At 37.4% G+C, this 25,407-nt stretch overlaps 1 protein-coding gene across 6 annotated transcripts in view; it reads left to right on the forward strand.

Moving 5' to 3' along the window:
- The window catches only part of GSTCD (glutathione S-transferase C-terminal domain containing), a 188,869-nt gene that overhangs the window by 25,306 nt on the left and 138,156 nt on the right, over positions 1–25,407 (forward strand). For all 6 annotated transcript variants that reach the window (XM_027837493.1, XM_027837491.1, XM_027837487.1 and 3 more), the window contains one exon: positions 25,001–25,252. In XM_027837493.1, coding sequence (XP_027693294.1) covers positions 25,001–25,252 — 252 coding nt within the window. The remainder of the gene's footprint in view (positions 1–25,000; positions 25,253–25,407) is intronic.

Genomic DNA, 25,407 nt, shown 5'->3' on the forward strand with positions numbered 1-25,407 from the left:
AGTTTCTGTGTTTATCTCTTTTAATTAAATCTATTTTAGCTTTATGTCTGAGATCATGATTGCTACCCCTTCTTTTTTTGTATTGGCTGAAGCATAATAAATTCTGTTCCAGTTCTTTATTCTAACTTAATGTGTATCTCTCGTTTTTTTTAAAAAAATGTGTTTTTTGTAAGCAACATATTGTCAGATTCTGATTTTTAATCCATTCTGCTATCCATTTCTGTTTTATGGGTGAGTTTATCCCATTCACATTCAAAATTATAATTACTATTTTTGTATTTCCTTCCATCCTATTTTTCCTCACTATTGTCCTTCTCAGCCTCTCTTTTTATCCTACCTCTCCTCTAGTTTACTTCTGACCACTATCTCCTTCATCTATACCCTTTTAAAGGCTCTCACCCTTACCGTTTCTCCATATCTTCCTATTCCTTATTCTGCCCAACCCTCTAAGAGTCCACAAGTAATATAAGTCCAGATCTTCCCTATCCCCATCGTAGCTGTGGTTGGGTTCTTTCTCCTTTGCTTACTCATTTTTATTTTTGTTTTGTTTTGTTTTATTTTTAGCAGCTTTTTATTATAATAAGTTCTCGTCCCAGGGTGTGGGAAATGGTGTCTCAGGCCACAGGTCCTTCTGAGCTTTGTCCAGGCCACAACTTTGGCACTCCTCTCTACTCCCAACCCGTGACTAGGGCCCTCAGCCACACTATCCTGCAAACACTCTTGCTTCCTGTGGACCTCCAGGCTGCAACCATAACTTGGAATTGAAACTAGGGACTCGTCTCTCCAGCCTGTAGTTGCCCACAGCCAGCAGTGTCCCTGTCCCTCTGCTATTACACTCATCGGGTGTGTGCTAGCTCCTTCTTGCTCTCCGCCACAGCCCGGGACCACGTCTGGTCAGCACAGCTTGGTCTTGTGTCCCTTGACAGCAGAGGGTCCTTCAGTCTTCCCCTACTGAGATGTTTGAACCTCACACTGTCTGTGAGGTGGAAGTTCCTTTGACCAGAAGCTGAGGCTGCCTCCCAATCCAGCTGCCCTCAGGGCTCATTTGTTGTTTCAGCAGAGAAGGCCTGGAGGTGTTTGTACTTCATTTGGGCCAAACCTCTGGCCCTTAGGTCTTTCCTGAGATCTCCAGTTGTTCCAAGAGGACCACTGCTCTACCCCAACTCTTGTTTATTTTTGCCGCTCTACAGTCACCCTGAGGTGATGTTTTGTCTTATTTGTGGAGGAAATCTGGAGATCATGAAAATTTCTGACCTACTCTGCCATCTTCCTTTCTTTAAGAAATTTCTAATATTCTCTTTTCTTTCTTCTTTCTTTCTTTTTTTTCTTGGTCTAATTCTGTTACTTCATTCAGATAAGGAATCTCTAGTGAGGAAACTCCCTTAACCAATGCAAATCTCCTGCAGCTTAGTGTCAGAGAGTTTCTTGTGACACTGAGAGCTTCCTTGACTTGCTCAGGGACACACCGTTGGAATATAGCAAAACCAGAACTAGAACCAGAGCCTTCTTCATGACTGAGATAGGGTACCTATCCAACGCTGCCTCTCATTGTCCCAGTGGAAGGCACTGCCCTGGAGGTTTTCATTTCAGTATTAAGCAGCCTTGTCCAAGACTTTGGGAACTACCCTTCATGATCAAATGCTGGTCCTTTTCAATTCATTACTTGTTTTTGTCGTTGTTGTTGTTTTTTGATTTACTTAGATACTTTTGAAAGATTCATGATTTAACTTGTTTGTGTGTACATCCTCTGAAAACTATGGCATGTAGTTGGATAGCAAATGCTTTAAGTTGATCTGTTAGAACATAAATCTTGGGCAGATATTGTGTATGTACAAAGAACTGGGCCCAAAATTGAGTAAGAGGAGAGTGGCCTCGATTGCATTTAGGAGGTCATATAGGACTTTAATGCCCTAGACTCGCACTGAAACAAAAGCTCATCTTTTTAATCTGAATCTTACCCCGTTGATACTCTATGACTTTAAATCATGGAATATCATAGTCTTCAGACAATTAAAGTTGTACATTCATAGCCCACAGGGCAATGGAGAGGCATATAGTGGATGTAAGCAGGGTACAGCACATAACCATTGAGGAACTACACAGGAAAAGCATCACAGAGACTTTCATCAGAGAGATGTATGCTCGAAAAGGAGCTGGGCAGGGTCTTTTGGGGGAGTAAGGGCTATCCTATGCGGACTGGACAACCTTCATACTCCACTGGTATCCATATTATTATCACGAAATGTGGAGGAAGCCCTTCTCCCATGTTGAGTGGACTCCCGGTGGAAGGAGAGTCTCAAGGGAGAAGAAGAAGACTTAGATGGGTTGGAATTTATAGCGTTAGAGAGAGTGACCACGCTGATGGAATCACAAGTGCATTGAGCTACTTATATTTACACAGATTTCAGCCTTTTTGTGCATTCTGCCTCAGTCTACTCCTTTGGTCCCCTGAGGCTTTTCTGCAGGAGGTGAACTGATCAGTGGTGCCAAAAGCAGTAGGCCTTTATCAGGGGCATATTTTAATGTGGGGATGGGCAGAGAAAATCAAGGATACACTCAGGGTGTTCACTCCAACATTACGTATGGTAACCTTTAGCCTGAGACAGGAGAAGGAAAGAGGTTCATGATTCCTCCTCTGAACCTGACACTTACCAGACTGTCAAACTTTTATCATTTCTCCTTCAGTCTGGGGACTTCTTCCATTCTTGACACACCAGGCAGCAGATGATACACACCATGTCTCTGAGTACATTCTTGGACAGGCTATATACTGGGACAGCCCACTTATTGGCTTAGTAGTTAAACCGTGGAAGACTAGGGCTGCAGTTGGGAGGGAGGAGATGATGTCCCACCTCTGATATCACAGACAGGGAAGGCCCAACAATTAACTGGGAAGACTCCCACTGTAAATATTTCCAGCATAAAAGACTCTAGCATGAAAAGTTCCAGGAAAAGCCACCAGGTAGGTAGAGGGGGCGCGTCTAGAGCAGAGATAGCCTATTGAAAGAAAGAATAGGTCCACAACCTCCAAACTAACCCATTTTCTCATCCTATCACATTTTTATCAATAAATTATGTGTAGAGAGGTTACTCAATCCATTGGAGACATTAGCCTTGTTCTTGTAGGATAGCAGGGCTACCACTGATGTCTTAACATGTTGCTAATATTGTTCATGTCTTTTATTCTTGCTATAGAAGCAACCTACCTCATTTTCTGGTCATAGGTATCCTCAATAATGTTTCTTTGTTTGTTTTTGTTTTAATGATGGTTCTTGTTTGTAAGTCATCATTGGCAATATGCTGCACTTGCTTACAACCATAATGAATTTTTCCATTGTTCTCCAGTCACAGCTAGGTGGTACAGTGGCTGAAAGGATGGGCCTGGAGTCACGAAGACCTGAGTTCAAATCTAGCCGTACTAGCTGTGGGACTGGCCAAGTCACTTAATTGCTCTCTGTCTCGGTTTCCTTAATGGTAAAATGTGGATAATAACAACACTGACTTGTGGGGTTGTTGTGAGGATGACATGAGGTAATATTTCTAAAGTGCTCATCATGGTACCTGGCACACAGTAGGTGCTGTATAAATGTGTATTCCTCTTCCTTTCCATTTCCTTCTTAGGTTATTTGTAGTGGTAATTCCTCTGAGATCGTGGTGTGTCTTGTTTGGCAGCCATATAGCATCCTCTAGCTTATTTATGATACGACCTTTCATGTGTAAGTCATGTATTCATTTGGAGCTTTTCTTATATTGTGTGAACTAATGGTCTAAACATTATTTCCACCAGATTACTTTACAGTTTTCCCAGCAACTTTCGTCAGATAGTGACTCCTTATCCTCATAGCTGGGGTCTTTGGGTTTATGAAGACCAGTCATTTTCTTCCGTATGTTGTGTACTTAATCTGTTCCCCTGATTGACTTCTCTATTTCTTGACCAGTATCGTATTCTGATGATTCCTGCTTTGTTGTATAGCTTGAAAACTGATATTGTTAGGCCCCAGATAGCCATAGAGCTTCATTGATATAATGTTGGTGTTAAAGGATTTTCATTGTGGTAAGAGGTTTTTAATTATTACAAATGCTGTACTATTTCCCAAATGCAGTGACATGTTCTCTTCCTTAATTCTGAATCTACTTCATTATCTATCATGCTGATCCAAAATATACTTGTTGATGGATTAATTTGGCATACTGCCCATTCAGCTGCATATTGTTATTTGAGCAAATTATGCTTTCATCCACTGTGTTTTTCTAGTACAAATGGTTAGGCCAGTCCCTTTTGCATTCGTGTGGATATCATTGAGGCTTTGTCAATGTCATCTGTTAATGGAGCATTTGGAGACTTCTACCATCAGTGGGAAGTCTTTCTTCTTTTTGGACTTTAAGCAGGAGGTTTTCCATGACGTGGAAAACCCTGTTGAACATATACATTTGCCTCTTCAATACCTGGCTTGTTGTCGGCACTCAGCAGATCACAGATGTGAGGCTGGCTTGTCTGTAGAGGGCCGTCAAGGCTGCGTTTTGCTCTACTGAGTCAGGTGCTTTCTTAAAAATCAGTGAACACAATAGGTCTTTGTGTGTTCCAGTCAAGCATGTGGCTAGCAGTAGAAGAGCTCCTTCCAAACCTCCCTGTTCTTGTCCGGTGCTCTTATTGACTGTTTTGTTGGTGTTCTTAGGCCATCCTCATAAGATCTGATTCAGATGAGAAAGCAGGCATTTAGGCCAGTAGTTTCTAATATTTTAGTGGCTTCATTTCTTGATACGAACACTGCTAGTGATTTTTTTTTTTTGGACTTTTCTTCTTCTGAGATATCAAGAGAATCCATTCCTGAGTGTTTTTACATCCTCATTGCTTCCAGCACAAATTCCTTTATACGTTCTGAGGCTGGTCCCGCTACTCTCCTGATTCCGTCTTCCATGCCGCCATCATGTCGTTTCTAGAGCAGATCTGGTATGTAGAGGTGGAAAGAGTCCACATGTGGTTGTTTCTGACAAAAGGTTTGCTGTAAAAATGCTAACAGCTATGTTTAAGGTGAGGCAGCATAGAATACTAGAAAAAACATTTGGCTTAGAGTAAAACGGTCTGGGTTTGAATCATAGCTCTGACATTTATTAGCTTTGTGACCATAAGTAAGTTACTTAACCCCTTAGCCTCAGTTTTTCTATCTGTAAAATGGTGATATTTTCAATGCTTATCTCACGGAATTATTATAAGGGAAAGAACTTAGTAAGTTTTAAAGTGTTATATAAAAGGGAGCTCTTCTTTCTTGTCTGTCCTCTTCTTGAACTTAATTTAAAAATCTCTATCTGAATAAGCTGCCTGAGCTGAATTATCGCACAAAAGTCTGCTCCGTCTTATTTGCTTTTTGCTAGTAGAGAGAAATATCGCTTTAAATCTTCTTTGCTCCTCCACAGCATTTTGCAAACAGGTTTGTGCTTGCCGTTATAAGCCTTAATTTTCCTATCAACATACTATTTCTCACTTACCAACTTAGTTATTACTTGTATAAATCAGGACCAGCCCTTTGGCTGATTGTAGAACTCCAAGTCATGACATTACTTTCTTCTTTTTTTCTTTTTAAACATTCTATATTAATGGTAACAGCTGACATTTATATGACACTTAAGGTTTGCAAAGAGCCCTGAATGTACTTTATAACATTTCTCTACAGGAAGATCTTAAAAAAAAGACCAAGTAATTTTCCAAACAAGGGTGTGAGTGCAAGTAGAGGTGACTTTCAGGAAAGTATGATTTTTATAAGATACACAATATATGCTTTGTGGGGGGCTGTATTTTTATCTTCATTTTTTGCTTAGTGTTTGATTTAGTTCTGCTTAAAGATTATAGGATAAGGGGCATGACAGCAGGGACTAGGGAGGAATATAATGGATTATGTGGGCCTGCCCCAGAAAAAAAATATTTCTGAAACATGTTAAGTGTGTTCTCAGTGCCCCCTCATTTCTGTGTGTCTCTTGCTTTTATCCCTCAGGAGACCGTGGCATGATGCAGTGCCCTTATGCAACTTCCCCATGCTCCATGCTTCAAATGTTTTTCTTCCATGGTGATCGTACGTTAATTTGGTCCTAATATACTGTACTGAGCTTATTTTTAGTCAGTGATTTACAGTGTTCAGTCGTATGTATAGTGTGTTCCTCATGACAGTCCAGCACAATGTAATGGAAAGAGACAAAGGACCAGTGTTCCAATCTTGGCACGGCTTCTGTGAGCAAATGATGTAACTTCTCTGGATCTCATTTTTCTTATCTATAAAATAACAAATTTGGATTAGATGATCTGCAATGTCTGTTCTAGCTCTAAATTGATAATCATGTAAAACCCATGTGGGTAGTGCAAATATGACCCCCATTTTATTGATGAAGAAACTGAGGGTCAGAGAGACTGTGCCTTACCCAGTCTTACAAGGTCATCACTACAGAGCTGTCAAATTAATCTTTCTAAATCTTGGATCTAACCATGTCACCTTGGTATTCAATAAATCGAGTGGCTTCCTTATCTTTCACTTCCAGCATTAAATATAAAATCCTATTTGACATTCAGAGCTTTTCAAAAGCTTTTTAGACCCTTTCTCCCCCTACCCCACATACTCTGTGATTCAGTGATACTGGCTGTGCCTCCCCCAAGGCACTCCGTTTCCAGGCTCCAGGAATTTTCACTGTCCTTCATGCCTGGAATATAGTCATCTCTGTCTCCTGGCCTTCCTCACTTTCTTTAAATCCCAGCTAAAATCCCACCTTTTTGGAGAAGATTTTCCTAATCCCCCTTAAAGCTAATGTCTTTCTTCTGTTGATTATCTATAATTTATCCTGTATGCTTGTTTATACCTAGTTGTGTACGAGTTGTCTCTGCCCTTAGACAGTGAGCTCCTAGAGAATAGGGACTCTGTATCCTCAGTGCTTAGCCCAATACCGGGCATATAGTAGTAGGCACTTAATAAGTGCTCATTGACTGACAAATGACTAGTGCCAGGGTGAGGCTATGATTCCAGTCTTTTGCCTTGAAGTCCATTGCTGTTTTCAAATACATATTATGCTATAAATTATTAATAGTAGTTGTCTTAACATTTTAGAAGCCTTCTGAGATCTTTGTATAAGTAATTAGAAAGGGATGTAAATATTCTTATTAATCCATAGTATTTGTTTATTTCCATACTATGTCTGCTTTAATTCTAAATGAATTTAGTTTATTGAATGTTAAATTAACACTTGATTTAGTTTCTACCATTAGGAAAAAAGAAGCAAATTGCCTTCCTGAAGTAATATTCATTTTGAAACTAAATCAGATGTTCCAGGCACTGTTATGTCCTGATTGGGTGAAGAGGGAGTTCCCAGGGCAGGATTAGCATTCACTATAGGAAGAAGGAATATTAGCAGCATAATCTGTTTAAAATAGAATTTCTCAAGCTTGATTTTTACTCTGTGAATTATAGGTTGCCATTGTTACTTCAGTATGAGCAATTCAGAAGTCTTTCCCTTCAACAATCTGTCCTTCACAAAGGTGCCAAAGTGATTTTCTTGAAGTTCAGATCCAAACACCCTCCTCCCTTGTTTTCCAGTGCCTTTAGGCTAAAATGTGAACTTCTCTATTTGGCTTCTACAACCCTTCACAGTCTTTAAAAAGCCTTTAAAAAGACTTTTTACTTATTACTCCCAAATGGCCACTCCATGTTACAGCCAGCCTGTTGTTCCCACTTCTTCCCCTCGTGATTGTGCATGTCTCTCATGCCTGCAGACTCTTAGAGCCAACTTTTCCTCCTGGAATCCCTCGTTCGCTTCAAGGTTTATTTCAAGAGCTAGAGCCTAAAAGAGATTTTTCCTGATACCACAGTTTCTCTTCTCCCTCTCCATTCTCCTTTCCTCCATTGTATTCATTTTATATACAATTAAAGATAGATACATTTACATATAATTAATTATATACATTGCATACATTTGTATACAATTAAAGATAAAAATCTTTCAATATGTGTTAACAGTTCCTCTAGTAGAAGGTATGCTCCTTAAAGGCAGGGACTTGTTAGTACATAGGACAGTGCTTAGCACATAGTAGGCACTTTAATATATAAGTATTCATGCAACTAGGTGGCACAGTGGATAGTGCTCTGGGCCTGGAGTGAAGAAGACCTGAGTTCAAATCCAGCCTCACACATCTGAGAATGAGAATGAGAAATTGTCGTGGCCAAATACATTGACATTTCCTGGCAACCATAAATGTATAGTCAGTGCAGCTTCTAAAATAACACTATTTCCCAACTTTAGGGTAAGGTTTAGGAAAAAAAAAAAAAGACTTCCTTTGAAACTAGTTTTGTGATCCTGGGCAAGTCACTTAATCTCTGTTTGCCTTGGTTTCCTCTACTGTAAAATGGAGATAAAATAGCACCTACCTGTCAGTGTCGTGAGGATCAAATGAGATAAAATTTGTAAAACTTGGCTTGGCACATCGTAGGTGTTTAATAAAATGCTTATTCCCCTCCCTTACCTTCCTTCTTATGTATCCTGGAGAAACCCTGATAAATTCTTATTCTTTGACTCTTCTTTCTGTTATATCACTTTTACTTCAGAGAAGAATGTTTTAATTATCTTTATTATAGCTTATTTTTATAGAGCTTTAGTTCCGTTTTAGGTTGGTGTCTTCCTGGTAGAGTTTTGGGAGCTAAACTAGCCCCTTGATAATTTAGGATGTTTTTAGCCTTAGAATCTGGCTTACATCAGTGTATGCTTACCCTTATCCATTTTATGTCAGGTCTTTTTTTTTTTTTTAATTAGTTTTCTGTTTTAAAGGGAGCCTTTTTTTCTTTTTTAAACCTTACCCCACACTTGGGGAATAGTGCTATTTTGGAATCTGCACTGACTACGTGTTTATGGTTCCCAGGAAATGTCAATGTATTTGGCCATGACAATTTCTCAGTATAGAGTTGAGTAAGTAACGGGAAGGATGAGGCTTTATAACATTTTTCCTGAGACAAAATTTGAGTTTGAGTAAAGACTGCTTAAGAAAAATCTATAGATTTGAACCCACATGTTTTTCTACTGAGCCAGATAGTGTTGATCAGTTGTCAATTGTATTAAGGAATGTATCTTTTTCTCAAAATTTTAGATGTAAAATAAAAGCCTGGAATTTCTTGGTTTCTAGGAAAGTGAAGGAGTAAGAGAATTAGAGATTAAGAATTTCTTCAAGTATTTATTGCATATACTCTTATAGTGGGTATTAGTCAGGGGAAGAAATCTGATTTTTTTCCCCTTTCCCTGATATTACCTGGAATCTCCCTCATATGATGAGCCAATCTTATAAGATTAGAGCTGTTTAATATTTCATACCACAGACAAAATTTGGCATTTCTAGGTGATTTTGTTTGATTCTGATTTTGTAAGGAGGAACTCGGCATATCCTTAGGAAAGGTGCATATGGATGTACCTGAAATCCCCTGAAAGTGGGATTTACTTGAAATGAAAATACTTTTCAGTCATGCTTAATGGTCATTTTCTTTTCAGCTGAGCTGCATGTGATGCTAGAGGGAATTAAATATCATATTCTTGATGATGATCGAGGGACCTCACATACACACACACACACACACACACACACACACAAGTCTGGCATAAAATCTAAATACAGTTACAATTTAGGATATTTTCTATCAAAGGTGTTATGACTCGTTAGAGTTTTTTTTTGTGCCAATTTGAAGTAATTAGTTTTAAAGTGGAAAACACTTTTGCCTTGATATTTTTCCATGGGTTCTAAGGGAATTGAAAGAATTTAGGAAATCAAGTGGTTAATTGTGGGAATTAAATACACCACACTGACTCCATCTTGTGATTCAGTTCTAGAGGTATCTCAGTTCCCTTTCTATTCAGTTATGATTCTAGTCCAAATTCTGTGGCCTGTGACAAAACTTTATTCAATTGTGGGAACTGAGAAAAAAACCTTATTGCATTATTGGAATGCAGCCCTGTGTGGCTAGTAAGCTGGACTACCCATGTCTGGTGCTTCCTTAACTAAAGACCTAGGTAATGTTGACCAGAAACTCAGTACTCAAAGATCGATGCAAGGATTTTTCTCACAATTGTACATCTCAAGCATTTCATATATCTTATCTGAAAACTGAACCCATACTGATTAGTCAGATGTTGTTTTCATGTTCCTTTGATCATTTACAGATACTTATGGGGAGTGAGACACCTCCTTTTCTGATTTCAGGGAATAATACCTGTTCACTTTTCCCTTCCCAACTGGGAAAGTTCCTAGGCTTTTATCCAATTAGAAATCAGATTACCTAATGTTGTGTTGTTTCCTTTTAATTAATTGTTCTTATTTGATAGTTGTTGTTTTTTTGGCTAGGCAGTTGGGGTTAAGTGACTTGTCTAGGGTCACACAGCTATGATTCATTGTTTTTAATGTGTAAAAAGTCCATCACCTATTGCATTTGGGGTTCAGGCTTAAGTTGAGGAGGTCTGATCCCACTTTGTTAAGTAATTGACATGCATTGCTTAGTAAATTGATATGCTCAGGTCAAACCTTTCTTTCCTCAGTTATTTCATCTTTCACCCACCACAGCTCCAAATCACTTCAAATTTACTTCCTGATTAAATTCTTTCTCTTAAGCTTCCAGAAATTACAATCATTCTTATAAATTTTCTTTTCTTTTTCAGCTTTAATTAGATTTGAGATTTTCTTCTGGTAATTCATTTGTTTGCCAATGATATACACTCAGCTTGTGGGGTTTCTCATTATTCCCTTTGTGTGAGGAGCTCTCAGGGTCAAAGGTGCCTCCTCTGTCATTATAGATCAGCACCTTCTCCTTAATTTATATTCTTACGTTGTTGCCTATGGTACTGAGATGTGAAGGGATTTGTTCAGCTCACATAGTTAGTGTGTATATCAGAGGTGGGATTTGAATCCTGGTTGTCTTGACCCTGACCCTTTATTGTTGGATTAATTGGATTAATTAATTAATTAGGTTTAAACAAAAACAGAAACAAGCACATTTTAGTTCATAGATTTGAAAAGTCCAAATCTAAGGAGGAGAATGCCTTAGAATTTTAAATACTTGACTCTACTTGATATCTCCTTCTTTACCTGATACCAGCTTGTATATCTGCCAGTAGGCCCCATCTTTTCTACCAGATTTCACCTCTGTGAGCTCTATTCTTTCACTTACCTTCAAACTCTTGCTGTTTATTGGCTACTTCCCTACTACCTATAAACATGCCCATGTCTCCCCAGCCTCAAAAAATCCTCCCTTGCTCCATCCATCCCCTCTAGCTTTTGTCATATATTCATCTCCCCTGTCTTCTGGCTAAACTCTTTGAGAAGGCCATCTACACTTGATGCCTCCATCTCCTTTCTTCTCACTCTCTTCTTAACTTAAAAATAACTCAGTACTGAGAAAAGAAGAAGAAGAAAGAGTTGGGAGAAAAGGGATGTTTCTGAAATGATTAATTCATTAACTGTTTACTGAACCTGATTCTTCTGGGTTATATGAAATATTCTTAAGGCTAGTCAGTCAGTAAACATTTTTTTTTAGGCATCTGCTGTTTGCCAGGCACTGTGCTAATCCTTGGGGATACAAAAAAAGGCAAAAAAATAGTCCCTGCTCTTGAGAAGCTCACAATCAAATGACATCATTCAGGATGTATACATGAAAAATAGGAAACAATCAGTAGAAAGAAGATAATAGAATTAAGAGGGATTGAGAAAAACTTCCTGTAGAAAATGGGATTTTTAGCTGGGACTTGAAGAAAGCTAAGGAAGCAAAGGAATAGATGTAGAGAAAGAGCATACCATGTCATGAGGGACATAAAGTAAAAATGGCTGGGAGATGGAGTGTCTTGTTCTAGAAATAGCAGAGGGGTCCCTATAACTGACTTAAAGTGGGGAGGAGGCTGGAGCCAATATGGCAGAGTAAAGGCAGGGACTCATCTGAGCTCTCCCAAATTCCTCTCCAAACAACTTTAAAATAACACCTCAAAATGAATCTGGAGTGGCAGAACCAACAAAAGGGCAGAGTTGTCAAGAAAGGTCTTTTTCATTGGGGTGAGACTGGCGTGCAGTCCAGCACAGACTGTGCCATGGCAAGCCAGCAGCAGGCCTTAAGGGTGATGGAATTGGCAGCAGAGGCTGCTAGAACTCTCAACCCGTAGACCACCAGGGGGGCAGACACCTGGTCAGAAGGAAACTACAGGGGACCCGTTGCTGGCAGTGGGTGTAGGACTCTGTTGCATTGCCCATATGTGGTTCTAAGTTGCAGTCTCAGGGTGAGGTGGAGTGCTAATTCAACACTGCTGCAGGGAAGTGGGGATCCTCATCACAGTGTCAGGGTGGGAAAGAATGCTTGTGATTGCTCACAGACCATAGCACAGACTAACAGAGCAGTGACCACACCTCTCTTTAGATCATACCACCTTGGAATAACTGAAAACTTATGGACCCCCAGAACTAGCTCTGAAAATAATAGCATGAAAAACCTGAAGTTGGGACAGTACCCCGTCCACCTTGGGAGAAGAGGCCAGATTTAATATAAAGTTAAAAGTCAAGAAGTAAGCTGGAAAAAAATGAGCCAACGACAACAAAAAATAACCTGACCGTAAAAAGTTACTATGATAACAAGGAATATCAGAAGACAACAAAATAAAAACAGCTACATCCAAAGCCTCAAAGAAAAATGTGAATTGGTCTCAGGCCCAAAAAAGAATTCCTAGAAGAGCTCAAAGGATTTTAAAAAATCAAATGAGAGAGGTAGAGGAAAAATTGGGAACAGAAGTGAGAAGTGATACAAGAAAACTGTGAAAAAAGTGTCAGTGACTTGGTAAAGGAGATATTAAAAATGTACCGAAGAAAATAACATCTTAAAAACAATAGGTCAAATGTAAAAGAGGGTCAGAAATCTAATGAAGAGAAGAACTCCTTAAAAAGCAGAATTGGCCAAATGGAAAAACAAATACAAAACCTCACTGAAGAAAATAATTCCTTAATAATTAGAATTGGGCAAGTAATAAAATATAAATAAAAGGCTAATGACTCCATGAGACATCAAGAAATAATAACAAAATCAAAAGAATGCAAAAACAGAAGAAAATGTGAGCTATCTTATTATAAAAACAACTGAACTGAAAAATAGGTCAAGGGGACATACTGTTTTTTTTAAGCTTTCTTTTCTTTTTTAATAATATTTTGCTTTTTTCTAATTACATGTAAAAATAATTTTTAACATTTAAAAAAATTGAGTTTTAAATTCTTTCTCTTCTTCTCTCCCTACCCATCCCTCTCATTTAGAAGCAAACAATTTGATATGTTATACATGTGCAGTCATGCAGAACATCTCTCTATCAGTTTTTTCTCTGGAGGTGGATGGCATTTTTCATCATAAATCCTTTGGAATTGACATATCTTTGTATTGATCATAATAGCCAAGTCTTTCACAGCTGATCATCGTACAATATTCCTATTAGAGTGCACACTATTTTGGTGTTGCTTATTTCACTTTGCATTAGTTCATGTAAGTCTTTCCAGGTTTTTCTGAAAGCATCCTACTCATCATTTTTTATACCACAATAGTATTCCATCACAATCATATACCACAGCTTGTTTAGTCATTCCCCAACCAATAGGCATCCTTCCAATTTCCAATTCTTTGCCACTACTAAAAGAGCTACTATAAATATTTTTGTACTCATGCATCCTTTTCCTTTTTTTTTCCCCATCTCTTTGGGATACAAATCTAGTAATGGTATTGCTGAGTCAAAGGGTATGCACAGCAAAGGTGCTGAATTAGTTTGTTGTTTCCTTCTCTAGCTCATTTTACAGATGAGGAAACTGAGGCAAACAGGGTTAAGTGCCTTGCCCAGGGTCATACAGCTAATAAGTGTCTGAGGCAGGATTTGAACTCAGGTCTTCCTGATTCCAGTGTTCTATCTGCTGTATCACTTAGCTGCCACCAGGGTAAATAGGTGCCTACAATTTAGAAAGTTGATTGGAGGGGAACTGAGACATTAAACAGCTTGCTGGAGTCTCACAGCCATTATGTGCCGGCAACTGGACTTCAATGTAGGTCTTCCTGACTCTGAGGTCAGCTCTGTATCCACTCTGCCAGTACAACCTCTGCCTTTAGTTTTGCTAGGAATCAAGGTCAAGCTTCTTGGACTGTTATCTTCTCCTTTTAAAAAATCAATACAACATTTCTTGAATTTCTACTATGTTGATGGCACTATGTTAAGCACATCAAAGAACGCAAAGGAATAAAAGGACATGCCCAAGGAAACTGCACTTTTCCCAGTGTCATATCTTAATGTTAACATGGTTATTATTGGTAGTCACATTTGACTTTAATGACCAGTATGATTTAATAATAATAGTATTAAATTTAAAATCTAGTATGATTTAACTAAATTATTTTAAAATGTATATGGTAAGTCTAAATGATTTTGAAATTCTTTCAAAGCTCTTGATTCTGTACTGATAATTGCTAGATATCTCTATGGAGAGCCTTTTTCTGCAGCCTGACCTTCTTACTCTTGTTTATAATCACAAGTCATAATCTTTTCTGTTTGTGACATTATAACTGTTTCTATGGCAACAGCATCTAGTGTTTCACATAGAGGCATTGACCTCCTCATTTAAAAAAAGAAAAAAATGTGGTGGAGAGAAAGAGCAGTATGGAAAGAATTACTAGGCAGGAGAAAGATAGAAATAATCATGTTTGTCAGAGAAGATGCTGCTTAAAAATATTTCTCAATTTCTCCTTTTGTATTGCCATTCTCTTTTAATTCTGCTTTTAAAAAGACGTATTTTCCCCAAGTGAAACCTGTTTTATGGCCTCTTTCCCTGCATGACATGTGCCATTAATGGTCAAGGGGCTGGATCTGGAGGTGGATTTGAATTGCAGCCCTGGGACTTAGCTCCTGTGTTGTATACCTTTGAACAAGTGACCTCCCCTCTCTGCATCTGTTTCCTTACCTGTGAAATGACCGGATTGGACTCATTCGCAAGTTCTCAAAAGGATGGTTTAGAGGTTCTGTGAGGTCAGAACTATTTTCCCCAAAATACTCAGATGTTTTCATTTCAAATGTGGTAAATATCGATAGATAAAACGCACATAAAAGCTGTGAGAAATCTTCAATAAATTTTAAGAGCGTAAAGATGTTCTGAGAACAAAAAGTTGGAGTACCAATGAGACTAGATCGTCTTTGAGGCCTCATTCAGCTTCTATTGAAATAATCTCTTATATAACAATTATAGGTTGTTATTTTAAAATAGTTTGTCTCTGCCTTAGCCCAATCCTTACTGGGATGATGGCATCATTTACAAAATAGTGGCAACAATAAGGTCGTTGTTAAAATAAGGTTGTTATGGTGGAGCTAAATCTCAAAAGCCCACAGAACTCACTTCCCTAAATTATAGCAAAATTTTCTAGATGCTTTTTAAGTCATGCCTAGTGAATAATACATAGTTTCAAAATTGGATTTCTTTCCATGTAACACGTACATTATGGGACTCAAATCATGATGATTTAAAAATCCAGAATAACCAGCATAAGACCATCAGAATCAGACTTTTTATTAAACTCCTTTCTTTAGTTTGCCCCATTATCTCTTAGTGAATTCTTCTTCATAAGAGCATATAGCATGCATTTATATAGTACATTTTTGACATCACAAAGTTTTCCTTTAATGTTTAAATTTATATCTAGTGTGTTTTATTTTCAAACTGTGTAGCTAGGTGGCACAGTGGTCAGAGTGCCAGGCTTGGAGTCTTTAAGACTCATCTTTCTGAGTTCAAATCCAACTTCAGACACTTATTGGCAGTGTGACCCTGGGCAAGTCACTTAACCCTATCTGCTGCAGTTTCCTTATCTGTGAAATGAGCTGGAGAAGGAAGTGGAAAATCACTCCAATATCTTTGCCAAGAAAACCCCAAATGGAATCCCAAAGAGTCAGACATGACTGAATAACAACAATTTTTGTTTGTTTGTTTGTTTGTTTTGGTGAGGCAGTTGAAGTTAAGTGAATTGTCCAGAGTCACACAGCTAGTGAGTGTTATGTCTGAGGCCAGATTTGAACTCAGGTCCTCCTGACTCTAGGGCCGGAGCTCTATCCACTGCCCCTGAATAACAACAATTTTTAAACTGCATGTTGAGCCAACACATTTGATACAGACTGCCCTTTACTTGGAGCAGTAATATGCAAGTAATGCAGATGTATGCATCAGGATGCTTGCTTGGCAAGGTGGAAGGGAAGAAATTTCTTGGATCTGAAAGGAACTGAAAGGGAAAAAATTATTAGAATTCACCACCTTAAAGGGCTGATTAAGAAAAAAGTAGCAAAGGTTTGCAAAGCAAATATCAGGGGAAGAGAAGAAGCAGGTAAATAAGAGGGACAGAAGTTTGTGGCAAGATTTTTAATGAAAACTTTATAAGCTTTTGAAAAGATTATAATTGATTTTAGGGGACAAAATTCAGATAAGAACAGAAGACTAGCATAATAGGGTGCTAAACTCTTGATCATTTAATCAGTTTCCAATGGTTCACCCATCACTTTCTGTGCATCATTTTTATATCCAACCCATCTCCCCTCTGAACTCTAGTCCCAAATCACCATCTCTTGGACAACTCTAACTCTAAGATTTAAACTCAGTTTTGCCTAAGCTGCCCAGATGCCCTATAAGCATTTAAAACTCAAAAATACTCTGTTTAAAAACAGAACTTATTTTTCCCTCCTAAACCTCTCTTTTCCTAATCTTTCTATGGAAGATATCACCATCCTTCCTGCTACCCAGTTTTGCAACCTCAGAGTAATTCTCATCTCTTCTCTCTTGCTCACTCAACACATCCTGTCAGTTGCCAGGTCTTACGTTTCTTCCTGTACAACATCCTTCCACCTTTCTCTGTTCTCATGACAGCCTCTCTAACTCAGGCCTTCGTCATCTCTGATTTAGCCTCCTAATTGATCTGTACCACCTCTCCAATCCATCCTCTACGGAGCTACCAAATTGATTTACTTGAAGTGTAGTACTGACCTTATTAACTATACTTAGGATGGACTTCAACGGGTAGAATATGATAGAAATATCAATGAACGTAACTCATAAAAACATAACTCCTAAAACTTAATCTGAAGTTGTTTTCTCTACTCCTATATTGTAGTTATGGCTAAATAAAAAGTAGCAAGTTTCATGGCTTATGAGTTAGATTTTTTGAAGTCCTAGGCCAAATCTAAATTGTAATACTGCCCAAACCCAAAAATACTCTTTAATCACCTCAAACACTTTAAATGTGTACAAGATGAGAAACAACAAAATGAATTTGCATATGATATAATATTGCAGTGGTTGGGTTACCAGATTTCTGCCAGTTGTTTAGAATTTTCTAATGTTTCTACATTTTGGTTAAAATGAAAGTTTTATTTCTGAGAATTTCTAGCTTTCCCCAAAGATTTATTTGTCATTAATATATCCTCAACCTTCCTACTTTTCCTTTTATGCTTTAGTGTCATAAGATTATGACAAAGTATATTCAAATGTATCATTAAAAATGATCATTATTTTTCAGTGTGGACCATTAGAAATTGATACATTAGGCAGACATCAGGTAGTATGCTATCAAAGTTACTCGTTTTATTTTTTATAGGCTTAAGGAAGGGAAGCTTTATCTAAATTTGAAGAGACATCATCAGAAGGTTAGCTATGTGGTGAATTTTTTCAGCCACAACAGTTCTTGAAAACCATCTACTAAGTTGGAGGATTTTAATATCTGTATTGATGTTGAGGGATTATCTGCACAAATAATATCATATATCCTTGAATTATTAAAGTAAGAAGAAAAAGACCTAAGAAAAGTGCTGCCTTGTCCTCATTCTTTCATGGAGGGTAACAGAACATCCCCTAAAATAACAGAGCTATGACCTAGATAGTATATTTTTTAAAAAAATAATTATTTATTTTTAATATTCCTTAAAAAAATTTTTTTGAGTTCCAAATTCTCTCCTTCCCTCCTGCCTTTCCCCCACCTATTGAGAAGGCAAGAAATGTGATATCAATTAAACATGAAATCATGCAAAATGTATTTCCATATTAGCCATGTTGCAAAACAAAAAAGCATTAAGAATAAAGTGGAAAAAATTATGATTGAGTCTGTACTCATTGTTCTTCAGTTCTGTCTTTGGAGGTGGATAGCATTTTTTTCATCATAAGTCCTTTGGAATTGACTTATATCTTTGTATTGATCATAATAGCTAAGTTACTCACAGTCATAGTACAATATTGCTGTTACTGTGTATACTATTGTTCTAGTTTAGCTCACTTCACTTTGCATCGGTTCATTTAAGTCTTCTCAGGTTTTTCTGAAAACATCCTGCTCATTATTTCTTATAGCATCAGAGTATTCCATTACATACACCACAACTTTGTTCAGCCATTCCCGAGCTGATTGGGCGTCCCCTCAATTTCCAATTCTTTGCCAGGACAAAAAGAGCTGCCATAAATGTTTTTGTAGGTGCTTTTACTTTTTTTTTTAATCTCTTTGGGATATAGACCTAGTAGTGGTATTGCTGGGTCAAAGGTTATATACAGTTTTATAGCCCTTTGGGCATAGTTCCAAATGGTTCTCCAGAATAGTTAGACCAATTTACAGCTCCACTGACAGTGCATTAGCATCTCAATTTTTCCATAACCCCTCCAGTATTTGTCATTTTTCTTTTGTGTCATGTTAACCAACCTGATGCATATGAGATGGTATCTCAGAGTTGTTTTAATTTGAATTTCTCTAATCGGTAATAGGGGGCAACTGGGTGGCTCAGTGGATGGAGTTCTGGGCCTGAAGTCAGAAAAACTCATCTTACTGAGTTCAGATTTGGCCTCAGACATTTACTAGCTTTGTGACCCTGGGCAAATCACTTAACCCTGTTTGTGCCAGTTTCCTCATCTATAAAATGAACTGGAGAAGGAAGTGTTAAACCATTCCAGTATTTCCCTGAAGAAAACCCAAATGGGGTCACAAAGAGTTGGATACAACTGAAAAAAGAAACAATAGTGATTTAGAGCATTTTTTCATATGACTATAAATAACTTTCATTTCTTCTTCTGAAAATTGCCTGTTCATATCCTTTGACCATTTATCGGTTGTGGAATGAGTCATTTGAGAAATGAGGCCTTCATCAGAGAAACTTGCTGTAAAAAATCGTCCTCCCCTCCCCCCAAGATTTTCCTTTAATTTGACTGAATTGCATTGTTTGTGTAACTCCTTTTTAATCTAAAGTAATCAAAATTAAGGGACAGCTAGGTGGCGCAGTGGATAGAGTGCCGGATAGACTCATCTTTTTGAATTCATCCTGGCTATGTAACCTTGGGCAAGTCACTTTAACCCTGTTTGCCTTCATTCCTCTTCTATGAAATGAACTAGAGAAGAAAATGGCAAACCACTCCAGTATCTCTGCAAAGAAAACCCCAAATGGGGTCATGAAGAGTCAGACATGACTGAAATGATTGAAGAGCAATAAAAATTATCCATTTTACTCTGTGTGGTCCTATCTCTGGTTTGGTCATAAATTCTTCCCTTATTCATATATCCGACAGGTAAAATTTTCTGTGCTCCCCTAATTTGCTTATGGTATCACCCTTTATGTCTAAATCATGTAGCCATTTTGACCATATCTTAGTAAATAGTAGGAGATGTTGGTTTCCACCTAAGTTTCTGCCATATAATTTTTCAGTTTTCTCAGCAGTTTTTGTCAAATAATGAATTTTTGTCCCAAAAGTTTAGATCTTTGGGTTTATCAAACACTGAATTACTATGGTCATTTACTACAGTATATTGTGTACCTAATCTATTCAGTGAATCCAATATTCTGTTTTTTAGCCAGTACCAGATTGTTTTGATGATTACTGCTTTATAATACAGTTTGATATCTAGTATGGCTAGGCTACCTTCCTTCACATTCTATTGATTCCTTAGATATCCTTGACCTTTTGTTCTTCCAGATGAATTTTATTATTTTTTTCTAGCTGTATAAAATAATCTTTGATGGTTTGATTGGTTTGGCATTAAATAAATAGATTAATTTAGGTTGAATTGTCATTTTTATTATGTTGGCTTCTATCCATGAGCAATTAATTTTTTTCCAGTTTTTTAGATCTGACTTTGTGTTCATGTGGTTCCTGGGTTTGTCTTGTCAGATAGACTCCCAAATATTTTATATTGTCTGCAGTTATTTTTAAATGAAATTTTTCTTTCTATTTTTAAATGGAATTTTTCTTTCTCTCTTGCTGCTGGACTTTGTGTAATATGTGATGATTTATATGAGTTTATTTTATATCCTGAAACTTTGCCAAAGTTATTCATTGTTTCAACTAGTTTTTTAGTTGATTCTCTTTTCCTCATTGCCTGTTCTAATTCCTTCAACTTCTTTTCCTTTTCGTGTGGTTGTACTTAGCTTTGCTAGTGCAATATTGAACAATAGTAGTGATATTGGATATCTCCGCTTCACCTCTGATCTTATTGGGAAGACGTCTTATTCCCATTATAGATAATACTTGCTCTTGGCTTTAGATAGATACTACTCATCATTTATTCCTGTTGTTTCTTGTGTTCCTAACAGGCAAGAATATTGTATTTTGTCAAAAGCTTTTTCTGCATCTGTTGAGATGATCCTATGATTTTTGTTGTTTTTGTTATTGATGTGGTCAATTATGCTGATAGTTTTACTAATATTGAACCAACCCTGCATTCCTGGCATAAATTCCGCCTGGTCATTATGTATGATCTTTGTAATATATTGCTGCAGTCTCCTTGATATTATTTTATTTAAGATTTTTGCTTCAATTTTCATTAGGGAAATTGATCTATAGTTTTCTTTCTCTGTTTTTGTTCTTCCTTGTGTCATAAAAGGAATTGGGTAGGATTTTTTTTTGCCTATTTTTCTAAATAGCTTATATAGTATTAAAATGAATTGTTCTTTAAATGTTTGGTAGAATTCACTTGTGAAATCCTGGGGATTTTTTCATAAGGAGCATATTGATGGCTTGTTCAATTTCTTTTTCTAACATAGGATTATTTAGGTATTCTGTTTCCTCTTTTGTAAATCTGGTCAACTTTTTTTTTTAATGAGTATTCATCCTTTTCACTTAGGTTGTCAGATTTATTGATGTATGATTGGACAAAATAGCTCCTGATAAATTGCTTTAATTTCATCTTCATTGGTGTCACATTCTCTCTTTTCATTTTTGATAATGATAATTTGGCTTTCTTCTTTCTTTTAGTCAAATTATCCAATAGTTTATTTTATTGTTTTTTTTTCCTAAACGCAGCTCCTCATTTTATTTATTAGTTCATTTTTTAAAAAAAAAAACTTTGTTTCATTAATGCCTTTATTTTCAAGATTTCCATTTTTGGTGGTGAATTGGGGATTTTTAATTTGTTCTTTTTCTAGTTTTGTTTTGTTTGGACAATGGGGGTTAAGTGACTTGTCCAGGGGCACACAGCTGGTAAGTGTTATATGTCTGAGTCCAGAATTGAACTTAGGTCTTCCTGAATCCAGGTCTGGTGCTCTATCTACTGCACCACCTACCTGCCCCTCTAGTATTTTTTTTTAATTGCATGCTTAATTCATTGATCTGTTCTTTTAAATTTTAATCTGTTGCCTCATTGATGTCATTTTATTCAATTATTTTATGCAATTATTGATTGTTTCTACGATTTATTCTTTGATGCACTTATTCTTTAGGATTAGATTATTTAATTTTCAATTAATTTTTAATGTTTCCACAGTCCTTTAGCTTTTTACTGAACTCAGTTTTTATTGCCTTTTGTTCTGAGAAGGGCATATTTAATATGTTTGCTTTTCTTCATTTGTTTGTGAAAATTTTATGCTTTAATTCATGGTCAGTTTGTGTGAAGGTGTGTGTATGTGAAAGTACCACATACAGCTGAGAAAAAGTTATACTCATTTCTATTCCCATTCAGTTTTCTCTGGAAGTTTATCATATCTAACTTTTCTAAGATTCTTTTCATCTCCTAAACTTCTTTCCTATTTTTTTTATGGTTAGATTTATCTGTCTCTGAGAGGAAAGTTGAGGTCCCCATTAATATAGTTTTTCCTTTAATAATCTGGATGCTGAGCTCTTTTGTGCATATATATTTAGTATTGATATTCTTTCATTGTCTATGGTACCTTTTAGTAAAATGTAGTTTCCTTACTTATTTCTTTTAATTAGGTCTGTTTTTGCTTTTGCTTTGTTTAAAATGTCGATTGCTCAAAAATATATTTTGCTTCTGACCATTTCCTCTCTTAATCTTTTTTTTTTTTAATCAACCTCTCCCTTCTCTTATCTTTTCCCCTTCCTGCGTCTTGTTGGGTAAGATAGATTTCTATACCCAATTGAGTATGCATGGTATTCCCTCTTTGAACCAATTCCGATGAGAATTAGGTTCAAGTGTTGCCTGTCACCCCCACCCCTATTTTTGCCTCCATTATAAAAGTGGTTTCTTGTTTATCTCGTCTTTGTGTAATAATTTTCTCGATTCTTCCTCTCCGTTCTCCTCGTGCATCCATTTGTCTTACTCATCCATTTTTCTCTTTATATCATCCCATCACAATCAGTTCACACCTCTCCCCTCTGTCTATGTATACTCCTAACTGCCCTCATAATGAGAAAGGTTTTAGTAGTTTCATGCATCGTCTTCCCATATAGGAATTTAAAGAGTTTAACCATAGTAATTCCCTTTTGAATTCTCTTTCATGTTTACCTCTTTACACTTCTCTTCAGGCTTGTGTTTGGATGTCAAGTTTTCTATTCCACTCTGGTCCTCACATCAGGAATGTTTGAAAGTCCTCTATTTCATTAAATATTCATTTCCCCCTGAAGGTTTATACTCATTTTTTCTAGGTAGGTGATTCTTGGTTATAATCTTAGCTCCTTTGCCCTCTGGAATATCATATTCCAAGCCCTCACATCCTTTAATGTAGAATCTGATAAATTTTGTGTTATCCTGACTGTGGCTCCACAGTATCTGAAATGTTTCTTTCTGACTGCTTGCAATATTTTCATCTTTACGTGAGAGATCTGGAATTTGACTCTCATATTCCTGTGAGTTTCCATTTTAGGATTTCTTTCAGGGGGTGATTGGTAGATTCTTTTGTTTTCTATTTTACCCTCGGTTTCTGGACTATCAGAGCAGTTTAACTTGATAATTTCGTGAAATATGATGCCGAGGTGCCATGGCTTTCAGATAGTTCAAAAATTCTTAAATTATCTCTCTTTAATCTGTTTTCCAAGTCAGTTGTTTTTCCAATGAGATATTTCACATTTTTTTCTATTTTTTCATTCTTTTGACTTTTTTTGATTGTTTCTTGATGTCTCATGGAATCATTAGCTTCCACTTACCCAATTCTGATTTTTAAGGAATTATTTTCTTTGGTGCTCTTTTGTGCTTCTTTTTCCATTTGACCAATTCTGTTTTTTAAGGAGTTCTTCTCTTCAATAAATTTTCATCTTTTTTTTTTAAAACCATTTGACCAGTTCTGCTTTTTAAGGGGCTCTTCAGTATTTTTGTACCTCTTTTACCAATCTGTTGGTTTGCTTTTCATAATTTTCTTGTATCAATATCATTTCTTTTCATAATTTTTCTTCTACTTTTCTTTTTTGATTTTTTAAATCTTTTTTTCAGCTCTTCCAGGAATTCTTGTTGAACGTGTGTGTGTGTGTGCGTGTGTGTTTAATTCACATTTTTCTTTGAAGCTTGGCTTGTAGCTGTTTTGGCATTATTGTCTTTTTCTGAGTTTGTGTTTTGAACTTTGTCCCTATAGTAGCTTTTTATGGTCAGATTTTGTTGTTTGCTCATTTTTTATGACTATTTCTTTACTTTTACTTTTATGTTAAAGTTGGGCTCTGATCCCAGGAGAAGAATACTGTCCCAAGCTTCAGATTTTTTGTGCTGCCATTTACGGAGCCGGTTCGGGGTGGGGGGAGCAGTCTTTAACTTTTGGGTGCTTCCAAGGTGATATGATCTGAGGAGAGGTGTGGTCTGCACTGTGGTCTTCACCCAGGAAGGCCCCCTATTCCCCTGCAGTCACAAGTGCTAGTGTTCCTTTTGGCCCATGGAACTGTGGCCAGGGCCCTGCTCTCCTGCAGCCTCGGGCCCTGGTACTTCTCTCTGCCTTGGAACCAGGGCCCCTTCTCTCCCCCAGCAGCAGGCACTCGTTCTCTTCTTCTCTTTGGAAACTGCCACCTGGAACTGCATGTGCGCAGTGCAGCAGAGGCCCACAGGCAATGCCAGCGTGTCCCCGCTGTCATCTCTTTCTTGCCCCGTTGCTGTCTCTGAGCTGAAGGCTCATGAAGCTGCTGCTGCTGGAGCTGTCTCAGCTCCGTCGAGGCCTGCTGCTGGTGTACAGCTGTGCTCCAGGCCAGCTTCTCCCCGAGTGCCGCAGACCTCCTAAGTTTTCTTGGGCTGGAAAATGCCTCGTTCTCACCTTTTGCTGTCTCTGCCACTGTAGAATTGGCTTTGAGACATTATTTTAAAGTTGTCTGGAGGGGAATGTTGGGAGAATTCACTTGGGTTACTGCCTGTACTCTGCTATCTTGGCTCTGCTCCTCACTGAGGGTAAATTATGAGATAAAGTTCATTAAATGAAACCTATACCAAAATGTTCCTTTAAAAAAATCCTTTAGTTTTTTTTCCCCATTTCACTTTAAACATTAGTTTTCTAAAAAACAATGTTTCAGAAGTTTTTATTTCCAGTTTTAACAGATAATTTTTAGGGATATTATGTTAATCCCCTCAAAATAGGATTTCTCGTAGCATACCAATGATCATTATGATTACAGATTTAGGGTTTGAAGTTAAAACTTTGAGATCATTTAGTTCACCCCCCCTCATTTTACAGATGAAGAAATAGGACCGGTGGGATGACCAATAGTAGGAATTGCCCTAATTTTGTTGTACTAAATAATACATGTCCGGGAAATGACACTGAGTGTTACTCCTTTTCCCATAAGGCTCACATCTGCAAGAAGCGCTGTGGAATTCTCGCACATTTACCTCTGATAGCTTCCTGGTACCAGAAGATTCAGGAAGTGCCTGGAGTACAAAGAGCTGCAGCTAAATGCAGGGTGCAATTTCTTCAGTTGTCAGACCTCCTGCCCACCTTGGAAAAGCAGCCACCAATTTTGAGGGAGAGTCCTGAAATGGAGGAGAAAAACTGCATGCATTTTATAGGAGGACCAAGGCCAACCATTTCCAAACTAATGGTAATTAAATGCTTATGCTAAGGTTGCTTTGAAAATGCCTGCATTCTCTTTGTGAACATTTGGCCTCCCCCCATCTTTTGTTGGCATCACTCTTATTATCAGTTACAATTTTTATCTTGGAGACTTTTTACTAATTTTTAGATTATTGTTTTTTT

This window comes from Vombatus ursinus, unplaced genomic scaffold (assembly GCF_900497805.2).
Source record: "Vombatus ursinus unplaced genomic scaffold, bare-nosed wombat genome assembly UNPS02014821.1, whole genome shotgun sequence".
Classification (NCBI taxonomy): Eukaryota; Metazoa; Chordata; class Mammalia; order Diprotodontia; family Vombatidae; genus Vombatus; species Vombatus ursinus.